The 13,486-nt window shown below is 41.7% G+C and overlaps 1 protein-coding gene across 1 annotated transcript in view; it reads right to left on the reverse strand.

Annotated features, from left to right (window-relative positions):
- ATF6 (activating transcription factor 6) overlaps positions 1-13,486 on the reverse strand; it is an 82,384-nt gene that overhangs the window by 18,983 nt on the left and 49,915 nt on the right. The window contains exons 8-11 of the mRNA XM_066597070.1: positions 7,497-7,682; positions 5,297-5,388; positions 3,615-3,740; positions 2,700-2,819 (exon numbers count right to left, since the gene is read on the reverse strand). Of these exons, the coding sequence (XP_066453167.1) occupies positions 2,700-2,819; positions 3,615-3,740; positions 5,297-5,388; positions 7,497-7,682 (524 nt within the window). The remainder of the gene's footprint in view (positions 1-2,699; positions 2,820-3,614; positions 3,741-5,296; positions 5,389-7,496; positions 7,683-13,486) is intronic.

Genomic DNA, 13,486 nt, shown 5'->3' on the forward strand with positions numbered 1-13,486 from the left:
CCCAGGATTCCGCGGATCTCTGAAGCTGCTGTTCTAATGTGGAAAGTTACTTTGTTGCCAGAGGCAGACGACTCCATACACCGCACAGTGGCCCAGCGTGGTACTGCAGACTAAATTCCATTGAAGTGAATGGGAGTGCTTGCCAGGCTTACAGCGCAATGTAGAGAAGTGCCTGTTGCTGGCAATAATAGAACAATGGCCTCAGCAGTAAGTTATTGATAATCTACACTCAGTATAGGTCAATCAATCTTCAAAATGGGACAGACCCTTCAAGGTGTCTAAGCACAGAAATAAGTTGAGCAAACAATTCTCTGGTGAACAGGTGCCATACACATTTTAGTCCCTATGGGCATTAGAGTTCTTCTAACTGGCCATGTATTTTCAATGATACAGGGTAAAGGACGAACAATCTCAATGGGAAGTTTTAAGGAAAAATTGTTTGTGAATCAAAGATCATTTGTAAGATCCCCATCTGACATGCGCAGTACAGGTTTTTTTAAAATCACCTGCCTTCTCACAGATCCGCGGCATGTCCGCAGTGTCAGCTGCGGGTGTGCCGTGGATCGGACAGCTTCCACTGACATTAATGGAAGCCGTCTGTGTGGGAACCACACAAAAATGGAGCAGGTTGTGATTTGTTTTCAGGACAAAAAGGTCTACAAATCAAATCTGCATGTTTTAACCCATTTGCGGACGGCCATGCATCTCTATGGGCGGCTTGAATTGCGGATCTTGTGTGCCCCGTAAATCAAATTTGCCTGTGGGCCTTAAACTGCATGAAAAAAAGCATGTAAAAGTTTTTTAGCTTTTTAATGCAACATGTTTTTGATTCTTTTTAAAACATTAGCGTCACTTTGTACGTGCATTTTTCTTGGGGTGTTTCTGATCTAATAGGCAGACTTGAAAACACATCAGGAAAAAAAAAAAACTATATCCAGTGAAAAACTGAATTAATTAAAAAAGCCAGGGGTCCCAAAAATACTCTTTATGTAGTGAGTTTTATATTTCATTATAGACTTTCATCAACATCTGGTGGTAAAAAAAACTGTTAAAAATGCTACACAACACTGTTTGTGACCCCAGCCTTAAGGCTCCCTTTAGGCCCCCACCTATAGGCCGCTTTCACATGACTGCATGAGGTCTCATTCACATCAGCGAGCTCCGTTTTCTGCTCAATTTGGGGAACAGGGAAATCGTATTCTCTGGCTGAACAGAATCGTCTTATGATGGAACCAAACAGCGCCGAATGGACCCCACTGACTGTAATGGGTCTATTCAGTTTACAGCTCGCAGTCTGGTATTTTACAGGACACAATAGTGCAGCTTGCTGCGCCATTTCTCCCTGCTTTCTAGTGGGAATCAGCGATGGCGGTTTCCAGCAGGACCTCAGACGCTGATGTGAACGAGCCCTTAGGGGGCACATTTTTTGCATTAGTAACACACCCTTAATGCACTTTTGGGAAAGTGCAGTTTTTTTATTTTAATGCTGCAATTTTTAATACAGTTTTTTTTTTTGAGCCAGTCAGAAGTGGATAAAAAAAAAAAGATCTTATACTTCCACATCCTCAGTACAGGATCTACTTCTGACTGACTCAAAAAGTGAAATCGAAACTGCAGCTTTCCGAAAAACAATAAATACACCTATATAGACCCAAGCCTCTCACGTACTAAGCAGAGAGTGGTATGGTATCAATCAGACACAGTTTATACTATCCAGCTCTAGCAGTCTGCTACCCATTTGCCTGATCTGTTATAATTTCACTCTTTTCCAGTCCTGGCTGCGCTTCAGAATGACTCATATGTATTTCTCCAAAGTAAGTCCCGGCAAATTTCAATATCAGCTTATATTATATTAAAAATATGCATTTTTTGTATACACAGTCAATTATTTCCCATTGTACATTCTCTGGAATTACTTAGGTCATACATTTTATTACTACGGGAAGGTCAGGCGATTTTCAGAAGGTATAAAATGCACCAAGTCTTAAAAAGAAAGAAGAGAAGAAATCCTGCACACAATAAAGTGAAGCTAAAACTGTTAGTGTGAGATCAATTGTCAAATATCCTGTAATTTGCAAATCAGCTATAGTAAAAGGTTCTGCTGTGATGATGGAACTAATAAGTGATAGAATCTTGTATGTCCTGGTTTAGAAACGGGTGTAGGCAATGGAAAACTTTAAGAAAATCCCCCCCCCCCTTCCCGATAAGTCAATCATAACTCAGAAAAAGAGCAATGGAAAAAGCGGCCAAATTCTGCCTGCCAAGGAGAAAACAAGTTTTTCAGCACAGTTTGGCTGGAGGTCTGTGCTCTGCCTTTGTCTACACAAACATAAGAGATCTGGCTAATTGGAACACTCCATAAATCACAAGGATGATCCAAGAATAGTGCAGTCAATTCCCAGTCACTGATGGAAATGCATGTTCCTTCTGCACCAGAATCATGTTCAACAAGTCTTATAAAATGTTAAGAAAGCAAAAAGAGGCTCATTCCTCTGCAAATACTGACAAATAGTAACTATTTAGACAGCAGGCGCAGGTAAAAAATAAAAAAATACTTTTTAAGCATTTTAGCATAATGGGCCTACTTCTCCTGGTTTTACACTATTATACGATGAATTTACTGAATGTAGCCATTACCATCATTTTACACACTTCAATCAGTAACCAGACTTGATTCTAAAACACTTCAGTTCTCTTACCGGAGAGACTCCGTCTGGTTGACATTTGGTCGGCAAGGAGGAGGAAGAGGAGGGATGTAGATCAGTGGATCCTCTTTCATAACCATTAATGCCTTTTCAGTGGAGATGTGATGTTCGTTGCTAGGAAGTATAGAATAAAAGGAATAATGTAAGCAAGAACAAGGTGACAAAATAGACATTATTCCCCATCAGCTCATGTGTGCGCACTGTGCAACTCAACATCTTACCGGGGGAGAAGAGAAAAGCAGAAAAAGTGAAGACGCGGGAAAACAGATTTAGGTGCTGCACGCAGGCATTCAGAAGTACACCTGATGTGATACATATGGTAGGGTTTGCTAGGCTCATGTTCGTTACTAGAGATGAGAGAGTCTACTCGCTAAGGCACATTACTCGAGCCTAAGCAGAGTATCTCCCCGCTCATCTCTAAAGATTCGGGGGCGGGGGGCGGCGAGGAACGGAGGGGAGATCTCTCTCCCTCGCGCAACTCACTTGTCACTCGCGGAGGTCCCCGAATCTTTAGAGATGAACGAGAAGAGACTCTGCTCAGAGAGTATACTCGCTCATCTCTATTCGTTACATTTCTCTCTTGCAGGCCTCACTACTATGGCACATAAAGAATGGGTTCACACCTGACTGAAATCCCATGGAAATCTCGCGGAATGATCACACGGAAAGATTTCTGCAGGAGAAATGCAGCTTCAAAACCCGCAGCCTTTTGCCGCAGATTTTGGAGCGGCTTTGCCACCTGCATTCCGCTGCGGCCATCTCGCCCCATAGAGAGGGGACAGGCCACCGCGGAAACGGGGAAAGAATTGACATGCATCGTCTTAGATTTCCAACGACACAGTTGCTTTAAATAATAGGTTAAGATCTAAAAAAGACAATTCTATTTACAACATAAAACCCCTAAAACACCTTCTATCCTGCGATGACGTTTCTTTGTCCTTTGTTTTTCCATGAGAAAATTCCAGCAAGTTCCTACTGCTCGGTCGATGTTGGCTTACTTCTACATCAAATGGACCCGGGTTAGACTCCAAAACACTATAGAAAGAGGAGCATAGAAGACATTGCAATAAATACAAACTGAAAGAAACCTGTAACATTTATATATAAACCATGAAGGGACTAAGACACTTCTAGGGATAATCAACCTAGAAATGAATGCTAAAAGTAAAACAAGAGATAAACTTGCTACATTTTTAGACAGCAAGACGTTCTGCATTATCCTGAAACAATTTGGCCTCATGCACACGCATGGATTCCGTGTGGGGAATCTCCCCATGCCCGCTGCCGGCGACCCTGCTTACCTGTCATTTCTTCTGTACTGAGGATGTGCCGCCAGCATAGATGCGCAGTACAGATTTCCCTGTGCCGTCGCGGATCCCATGACAGTTCGGCAATGCTCACTGCAGAAGTGCTGCAGGACAAACAGCTTCCATTGACTTCAATGGAAGCCGTCCCTGCAAAGCCTGCTCTAAAATAGGAGCGTGCTGCGATTTTATTTTTGGCACGTTGTGTCAGCAAATAAAATCGCTTCTGTGCGTAGAGGGAGGAATGCCCACGCACCTCTATGGGCAAATTGAGCAGCGGATTGCCCGCGCCAAGTGTGGGATCCGCAATTCAATTCGCCCCGTGTGCATGAGGCCTTTCTTGCAAAAAAATGTGCAGACTACACAGAGATGAAAGGGGTTTTTCAAGCAACGCCCGCTTGTCCCAGCCGCGACCAGAGTGAAATCTGCTGCTCAGACCCATGTAGTGGCCAGCACTTGTAATTGCAGGGGCAGCTCTCCCCGAAATCAATGGGAGCTGCGCATGTAATTGGAGGCCCAGTTCCCTTGGATTTTAATGAGAGTTGCTCTTGCAATGACAAGCTTCCACTCCGACCCTGATGTATCTCGGCTGTGACCAGGGGCGCTGCCTGCAAACCCCCTTTAATTTCCTGCTGATCTGCTCAATTTTGTCTGAAGAACAGCTGAGTGCTGGGCTTCGTGCAAACACGGCAACGGAGGGGAGATGTCTTATAGTGAGACACAGGACAGTGAAGAGGTAGACATGCCTAAAATTCTCAGACATATAGAAAAGATTTATTTATATCTTTTTTTTTTTATTTTTAAGTAGAACCATATGAGAAAAAAATAGGATCAAAAAGGAAAGAAGGAGATAAGGAGAAAAAGGGTATTTTTTGTGAAATTTCTATGTTTAGTGTTCTTTTACAAATGAACACCCCTTTAACCCTTTCCAATCTAATTTGTATCCTGGTTTTCCTAGGGCGCTTACTCTTTTTCTGCCATTATACAATGGCGCCATCTGCTGGCTAAAGCCAGTACTGCATGAGGTGACACGATCGATAGGCTCAGACAGCAGAGAGGCTGGCAATCTACAGTAAGAGAACCCCGACGAACGTTTTCCAACATCAGAGCTGTACAGCCTTAAATCATAATGTCTTCAGACATCAGACAGTGGATTGGAAGGGGTTAAATGACTCCATTCGCCAAGTTTAATACACAATCTCAAAACGTACGGCCATGCTATGACTTCAGTTTAACAAGCTGTGCTTCAGACCCGAGTCTAAGACTTGGCCAAGATACATTACTCACCTTAGGGGATTAAAATTAATAATTAAAAACGCAGCCAACATCATAAGGCAGACCGCTCTCCTCTTCGGAGCAGTGACTTTAAGTTTCTGATTCTGCAGGGAGATGAACATTAATGAGAAAATATGCTCTACTAGGTCACTAGATTCTAAAGGAAAAAAAACATGTCCAATAAGGTCAAACACACCTGGTACAACTATTATCACTATTAAATAAAACAACATCATTGGTTATCATTGGCGACAGAAACTGCAAATATAAATTCTAGAATGCCTGAAATAATATGAACACGTACCGACCGCAGTCATATGGGCATGAAAACACAACTCAACATGTCTATTTTGGTGCGTATTACCGAATGAAATACTAATTAAACTGAATTGGACTTTGCCAGTATTTATGATACACGCGCATTTACTTTGTATTTGCACATTAAATCAATGGGCTGCCTTGTGTTTTGCGCAGGTAAATGTGCAGCAATTACACCTGCAAAAAAAGAAATGTTTAAATATGCAAGAAAAACTAACTAAGTCCGTGTGAACGAGCCCGTGCAGATTTATAGAAACAAGAAGAATGTCACATTTCAGCTGAGGGGAGCTAAAACATTTCTGAATTCAGTTATGTTCAACCAAAATGTATCTTTCTCTTCCCCGTAGGTAACCGACACAGCAAAATTCTCAACCAGTTACACCAACTTCATCTTGTTGGCATGGGAGCTATGGTGCCCTTTAGTGACCCACAAGTGTGCCAGTTTCTCACTCAATGTTAGAAGTACTGTAATAAATGGACTATAGAAGTGTCAATGACCCTAATGAAAGAGTGCTTGCTCTATATCTTAGCATACAGTAATCCATAAAAGGCGTCATCTAAATGTGACTTTTATAAACGTAGCTTTTCAAGGGGGTGGGGGGTTCCAGAACACAACATTTTTTTATAGGGTTAAAGGGGATTTTCTAAGCAGTACCAGCTGTCAGTGCCAGGCTACACCGGGTTCAGAGTGGAATCCACTGCTCCGATCCCAGTGTAGTGGCTGGCGCTCGTAATTGCAGGCACAGCTCTCGTTCAAAATCAATTATGAGCCCCGGACACTACACAGGGGTTGATGAAGTGGATTCCGCCGGTGTAGCCCAGCGCTGACAGCCATCACTGCCTAGAAAACCTCTTCAAAATGAATAGAAATGGATTACTCATCTACCTCAACAGCTGCAGTCCCGGCTGCACGAGACCTGGAACAAGCGGTACATTGTATTCAGTGGTGACTCTTCCATGGTCAATTTTTTTTTTTTAATGTTCGGTAAACTCCTTTACCTTCCAACTGAAAAGTGGGCCCCGTGTCTCCCCTTTCTAAGGTTTCACGTCATCCAAATCCGGTTGTGTATTCTTAGCCAAGAAGTGTGAAAGAGGATTGAAAATGAACCTTCCCACTTGTAGTAGTGGATTAGATTCTTTGATCTTTTGTTTTAATGCTCTCATTTTTCTGAGAACATCCCAGTATATGTGGCGATATTTATACAACATAACATTTTTTTAATTTACTGTTTTTAATGATTTGCCTAGTTTTATTTTGTGCTGCATGCAAAATAAATCCTCATATTGTTTGGAAACAAAAAATGTCATGGAGCACCATGCAACATGGATCAAAGGGCTTTTCCAGACTGAAAACTATTGATGACTGATCCTTGGGATAGGTCATAAATTGTTAATCGCTGGGGACCACCACTCAGTCCCCAGTGATGTGCTAATTATCAGGCTTCTTGTTAGTGTAGTGGGCCAGACATAGTTGTAGAGGACAGGAGTGGAAGTGCCATCGTTGGCTTTGCTCCCATTGAAATCCATGGGAGTTGAAACCGGCTATTACACTTCCGACACCAAGGTCAGACGTGGTAGTGTGTCGCTTCAGCTCCCATTGATTTCAATGGGAGGGAAGCCAGCTATGGCAGTTCTGCTGCATCCCCCCCTTATGATGACATCTAGCCTCGTTGTACAGGGGGCTGGGCAATCAATGCATTGGTGGGGATCCCGAGTGGCGGTCCCGGGTGATTATTGGTGACTTACCCTAAGGAAAGACCATCAATAGTTTTTGGCCGGAAAACCCATTTAATTACCCTGGCTGTCCTGAGTATTCATAAAGGTCATAGTTAGAATAAGAACAAAGCCCCAAGTTTACACAAATAGGAAGTCCAGCATTTGTTCTCTTTACTACCTCAGATACGACTTCTTCCAGTAGTTTCTGCAAGGACCCGTTTTCCTTTTTGAGCTTTTCATTCTCGGACAGGGCGGCTCTCAGTCGCATTTCTAAACCTTGCATATATTCCTTTTTCTTCCTTCTAGACTGGAATGCGGACTCCCGATTTTTAATCATTCGCTGCTGCCTCCGCATCAGGTTTGCCTGTTTGAATATAGTTGAATAAAAACTTATTGTGCTGCACGTTACATGATGTGAAGGACAGACAAAACCGGCAACAGGATTCTAACTTCTTTTACATGGAAAAACAAGGTTAAAAAGCAGTCTAATGTGCTCCATCTAATGCACCCAGAATATGCATCAGTAGCAGGTTTGACAGTCCGGAGACTTCTAGGAAACTTACCTTTGGACTGTGAATGTACATACAAGTACTTGTGCCCGTGTTTCCCGCTTCTAAAAGAATCACCTGTCCATTTGCTGCCTAATATATCCCATTCCTTGACCGGTGAGATTCTCTCCAGATAGCCAATGTTTTAAACCTCCCGTCAGCAGCTACAATATTATGGCTGATCGGTGTATATAGTGTTGAATATAGGAGCCTAGGGCTGGCTGATTTGGGCAAAAATTAAAATCTTGAATTTTTTAAACTTATGGACGATTCTCGATTTAAATCTTGATTTTTTTTTCCTAAGAAAATTGGGGGGGGAAAAAAAAGGACTATCAGAAATGATTTTCTTTCAATAGCTAACATACATCGTGTGCAGTATAATTGTGGTTACTACAATTATGGTAACTCCCAATTTATGTAGTTTTTGTGTACAGGTAACTTTTGGGTCACTTTATTATGGGTTTTGGAAGCGGAGGTATACAAATAGATGTAACTCTCACTGGGCAGTATAAAATGTTATGTTGTCCTCACTATGGGTCTGTACGATTTCGGTGATACAAAATTTCTATAGTTTTTTTTTTTTTATTCTATCACTTTCATGCAACAAAATTATTTTTCATTGAAAAACAAACATTTTGGATGTCGCTATATTCAGAGAGCAATAACTTTATTTTAACCCCCCTGTTTATTACAGCTGACACCCACGCGCAATAGCTTCAATTGGCCGTGCGGCCGATTGCAGCTATTAACCCTTGAAATGCCGCTGTCAATTCAGTAAGATCGGGGGAGCCTTGCAGGTGTCATGATAGCCAGGGGCCTTCTGAAAGGCCCCAGGGCTGCCTTAGGAGACTGCCTATCAAGTCATCCCCGTGGGGTGGCTTGATAGTCTGCCGGTCAAAAAGTAGTATGATGTAATGCTATAGCATTACGTCATACTGCAGGAGCGATCAAAGAGTCGCATGTTGTAGTTACCCAGGGGTAACTAAATTAAAAGAAAGATCAATAAAGTTTTTTAATTGTTAAAAAAAAAAAAAAAAAAAAAAAAAAAGTTTATCTATAATTAAAAACTCAAAATCATAAAATAAAAATACATATTTGGTATCGCTGCGTCCGTAAGAGTCAGATCTATCAAAGCAGCCCATTATTTACCCCGCATGGTGAACGTAATCTGAAAAAAATTAAAAAATAACGCCAGAAATTTTCATTCCCCGTCTCCCAGAAAAAAAGAAATAAAAAGCGATGAAAAAGTCATTTGTATTCCGAATTAGTACTAACGGAAACTACAGGACATCCCGCAAAAAATGAGCCCTCGCTCAACTAAGTCGATGGAAAAGTTATAGCGACCACAAGATGACCGCAAAAGCTAATTAAAAAAAAAAAACCCAAAAAACAACTATACAAGTTTGGTATCGTAGCAATCGTATTGGCCCATAGAATGAAGAAATAATGTCCTTTGTGTTGCAGTTTGTGCGCTGTAGAAACAAAATGCACTGAAAGATGGCGGAATGTTTTTTTTTTTTTTTCATTTTACTCCACTTAGAATTTTTTAAAAGCTTTTCAGTACATTATATGGTACATTAAATAGCACCATTGAAAATACAACTCGTCCCGCAAAAAGCAAGCCTTCATACAGCGACGTTGATGGATAAATAAAGGAGTTTTTTTTAAAGGGGGGAGGAAAAAAACGAAAATGGGGAAAAAAAAGGGGGCCGCGTCATTAAGGGGTTAAAATGAGGTATGATGCACAGTGGCAGGGAAACTGAAGAACTGTAAAGATACCTGTACTGCAAAGTTTGTTAGCTTTGCCTTTTGAGACCATTGATACATTTTTTTTACCCAACCCATTTAAAAGGAAACCTGTCAGGTCCCCTAAGCTCCCCGGACTACAGGAAGGAGGGTATATGGACAGACACACGGATTTCAGCAGTCTGTCAGTTATAGCAATCGGCTAGTAGCTTTGCAAATCCTTTGTTTGGAAACTTGATTGGAGATCAGCGAAGTTCATGCATAATCATTATTCTCCCCCTACTCTCTCCAGATGCCGATTGGCTGGTCCTACTATATGCACAGTAATGACCAGCCAATCAGCATCTGAGAGGAGGAGCAGAGCTGAGCTAGGGGAGTGTGAATATACGTAGTAATGACATTATATATCAGCATGCAACTTATTGCAATCTGTAATTAAAGCACAAAGACCAGACCCCATTAACAGTAATCCTGTATTATAGGCCAGACACCACAGTATAGCCCCCTTTTCTTCTGTGCTGGGATGGAAATGCATTTTATTAATATATAGGAAAAAGTGAGCAGCACTTCTCGCCTGGAATCATATTCCACTGTAAGAACACTACTTTGTACGTTCAGTCAACTGGCACAATAGTGCAGGTTAGCTGCCAACTATTCTCTGCTTTGTAGTGAGCGGATTCTGATGTCTTTTCCATACTGCAATGCTTAGAATGAATATAAATAGCGTATAGATTTCGCACATGGAACACAAAATTACTATGCCAACTCAAAGGACCGCATCTTATAACAAAGAATATCAAATTCAACCATCACAATATTCTAGTACTTAGAGTAACACACTATGTGCAGGGATTTTATTGGTACTCTAAGATCACCGAAGAGATTCACCGGAAAAGGAGATTAAAACCAATTCCGACTACTTTTGAATAAAAGCCAGTGGTGAATAGGCACAGAAATATGTAATCAGGTTCTTCTGACAAGAAAGTTAGAAGCTATAACTTATAAAGAATTACCCAAGAAAAAAAAAAAAGGACAACTGAAAAGGTTAAAAACACAGTATAGCAGTGGTATGATAAGCAGGGGCATACATAGAAGTGATAGGGGTCCTTAACATCCCCCCCTCCCCCCCCCCCCCTAAAAAAACAAAACAAAACAAAACAAAAAAAAAATTGTGACTGACTGAACACAGTCACTCAACGTGCCACACAGTGAAGCACCTCAAAACACAATTATACCAATAAGTCGCAAGGAGAGAACTTTTGCAAAACCTTTGGTTTGGTCTGAATCGGACAGGAAGTTCACCATAAACCCCAAGATTGGTTATAACACTGTCTAAGAGCCATACAAGCTCTTTATAACCAGTGTACAGGATTAGTGTTAAGGAAACTGAACAGGGCGAGTCCCGTTTTCGGTTGAACTTTAAGCAAAGTTCGGTTTGGCACGAACCCAAATCAAGCTTTTAAAAAAGTTTAAGCCGAAACAGGGTTCTACTGGTTCGGTTCACTCAGTACCAATGCTGAGGGTGAGAGAACGGCTGAAGAAGTCATAGCTGTACGTGAAAGTACTGCGCTATGGGGGTCCACAATGGTTATTGATCTAGGGATTATTCCAATTGCCATGTTGGAGCCAGGAAGGAATTTTTTTCCCCCTTAAATGGGGAAAATTGGCTTCTACTTCATTGGGGGTTTTTTTGCCATCCTCTGGACCAACATTCAGCACAAGTTGAAAAAAAAACGTGCTTCGGGATAGGAATATATCATAGACTAATGGTCTATTTACATGCTTGGGAAAGGCGTTGTGCAACGCCGAAACGCATCGCATTAATAAATAGTATCATTCATTATATAGACCATTGGTCTATCATATATTCCTTTCCCAGAGAGGGAGGATTTTTTCAACTTGTGCTGAATGGATTCTCCAGCAGCCCCTGGTCATCCAGTGGGCTGTATTCCCCAAGACACCTCTCCAGATGGCCTGGATCAGAGATTTGGAAATAGGATGATGAGCAGTTCCGGACACTAGCTGCAGGTGGATTCCTTGGGTTATGGGAACTCCATAGAGCACCAGGTGAGTACTATCCATTTTGGGTTTGATTGCACCTCCTTCCCCACACAAGGCGCTGATACCCATTTGTTTACCTCTGGATCAACATTGGGATAGTAGGGGGGGGGGAGCAATCACGTTGATTATGGAGCAGTGGGGAGGACCTCACATGTACTGAATGGTCTCCCTCCATTGAAGACATGCCATCGAATATAAAGTTGCAGCAGCCTTTTAAATAGTGACAGCAGGAATTGCTTTTTCCCAAATACAGGAACCGAACAGTCAATCTACTGTGTAAGACAGATATTGAAGGGATTGCCAAGGGAGGAGGGCAAATTGATGGAACTTTATTTTTTTTAATTAGAGAAAAGTAGAAACAGGTCAGAAAAGAAAAAAGTTATTAAGAGCCTTTATGGGAAGGAGATTTCTATATCAGGAAAGTGGAATTCATATTTTAAGTTTTAAAGGTCTATGTGAAAACTCACATGTGACTAGCTTCATAGGCTATAATGTGCCTGTGTGCTGTCTGTGCGATGGAAAGCATATGGATGGATGGAATAAACAGCTGAGTGAATAAGGCCCAAGGGCTCATGCACACGGCTATATGCAATGTGAGAGTGTCAAAAGCAAAAAAAAAAAAAAAAAGCACCATTTTCAGAGTGTGTATTTAGTGCATCGTCCGATTGGAAGATGAAATCTGGAATTTCCTGTTCCAACTACGGCAGAAGCCAGATCTGTAGTGTATGGGTATGAAATCTCTTTGATGATTTCCTCATGGAAAAAGGGGCTATACACATTTCTATACGTTATAGCGCAAAACACATTTACCTTGGGGGAATCGCGCATATGCTCCACGTAGACAAGTGGGTTTTTCATCCCCCAGATTCTGACATGGTTTGTTAACTGTGCCTGAAAGGTGGAAGGTGGCTTCATAACTAAACACTAAAGATTACATGAAACTATCGGTTTCCATTAGAGTTTGCATACTCTGATGGAAACCGATAGTTTTATGGAATCATGTCCTATGAGGAACAGTTAAAAGGATCTGGGAATGTTTAGCTTGCACAAAAGGCTCAGAGGAGACTTAATAGCTGTCTACAAATATCTAAAGGACTGTCACAGTGCAGAGGGATCAACCCTATTCTCATTTGTACAAGGAAAGACTAGAAGCAATGGGATGAAACTGAAAGGGAGGAGACACAGATTAGATATTAAAGAGTGAGGGTAATGAATGAGTGGAACAGGTTACCACGGGAGGTAATGAGTTCTCCTTCAATGGAAGTGTTCAAACAGAGGCTGGACAGACATCTGTCTGGGATGATTTAGTGAACCCTGCACTGATCAGGGGGTTGGACCCGACGACCCTGGATGTCCCTTTCAACTCTACCATTCTAGTATTCTACTCCCACAAAAAGAACGTTGCCCCACTTTGTCACCCGGTCTCAGGGCCTGTAACAATTGCAATCTGTAGGAATAACATTGCAAATATCTGCGCAGAATCTTGCATACAGTCAGCTGTGGGATGTCCAATTCTCTGCTTGCTCGGACAGTGGATTTCTGTGACTGTGTGAAGCTTGCATGGACACTGTCCACTGTTTCCACGATTACTGGTGGACGGCTGGATGATTTTTCGCTTATAGATCCAACCTTCTTTCATAAAATTGGGAGTAACACTTACAAACTCTGTGCCTACTAGGTGGATCCCCACCAAAACTCGAAAATGACATTGCACACTAACAGACTGGTAGACCTGAATATTAAGGACACTTAAGCTTCCCTGTATTCGTTGACAGACATTTTCTCTCATATTCCTCTAGCGACAACTACGGCA

Source organism: Eleutherodactylus coqui, chromosome 3, assembly GCF_035609145.1.
Source record: "Eleutherodactylus coqui strain aEleCoq1 chromosome 3, aEleCoq1.hap1, whole genome shotgun sequence".
In the NCBI taxonomy this organism is placed as follows: domain Eukaryota; kingdom Metazoa; phylum Chordata; class Amphibia; order Anura; family Eleutherodactylidae; genus Eleutherodactylus; species Eleutherodactylus coqui.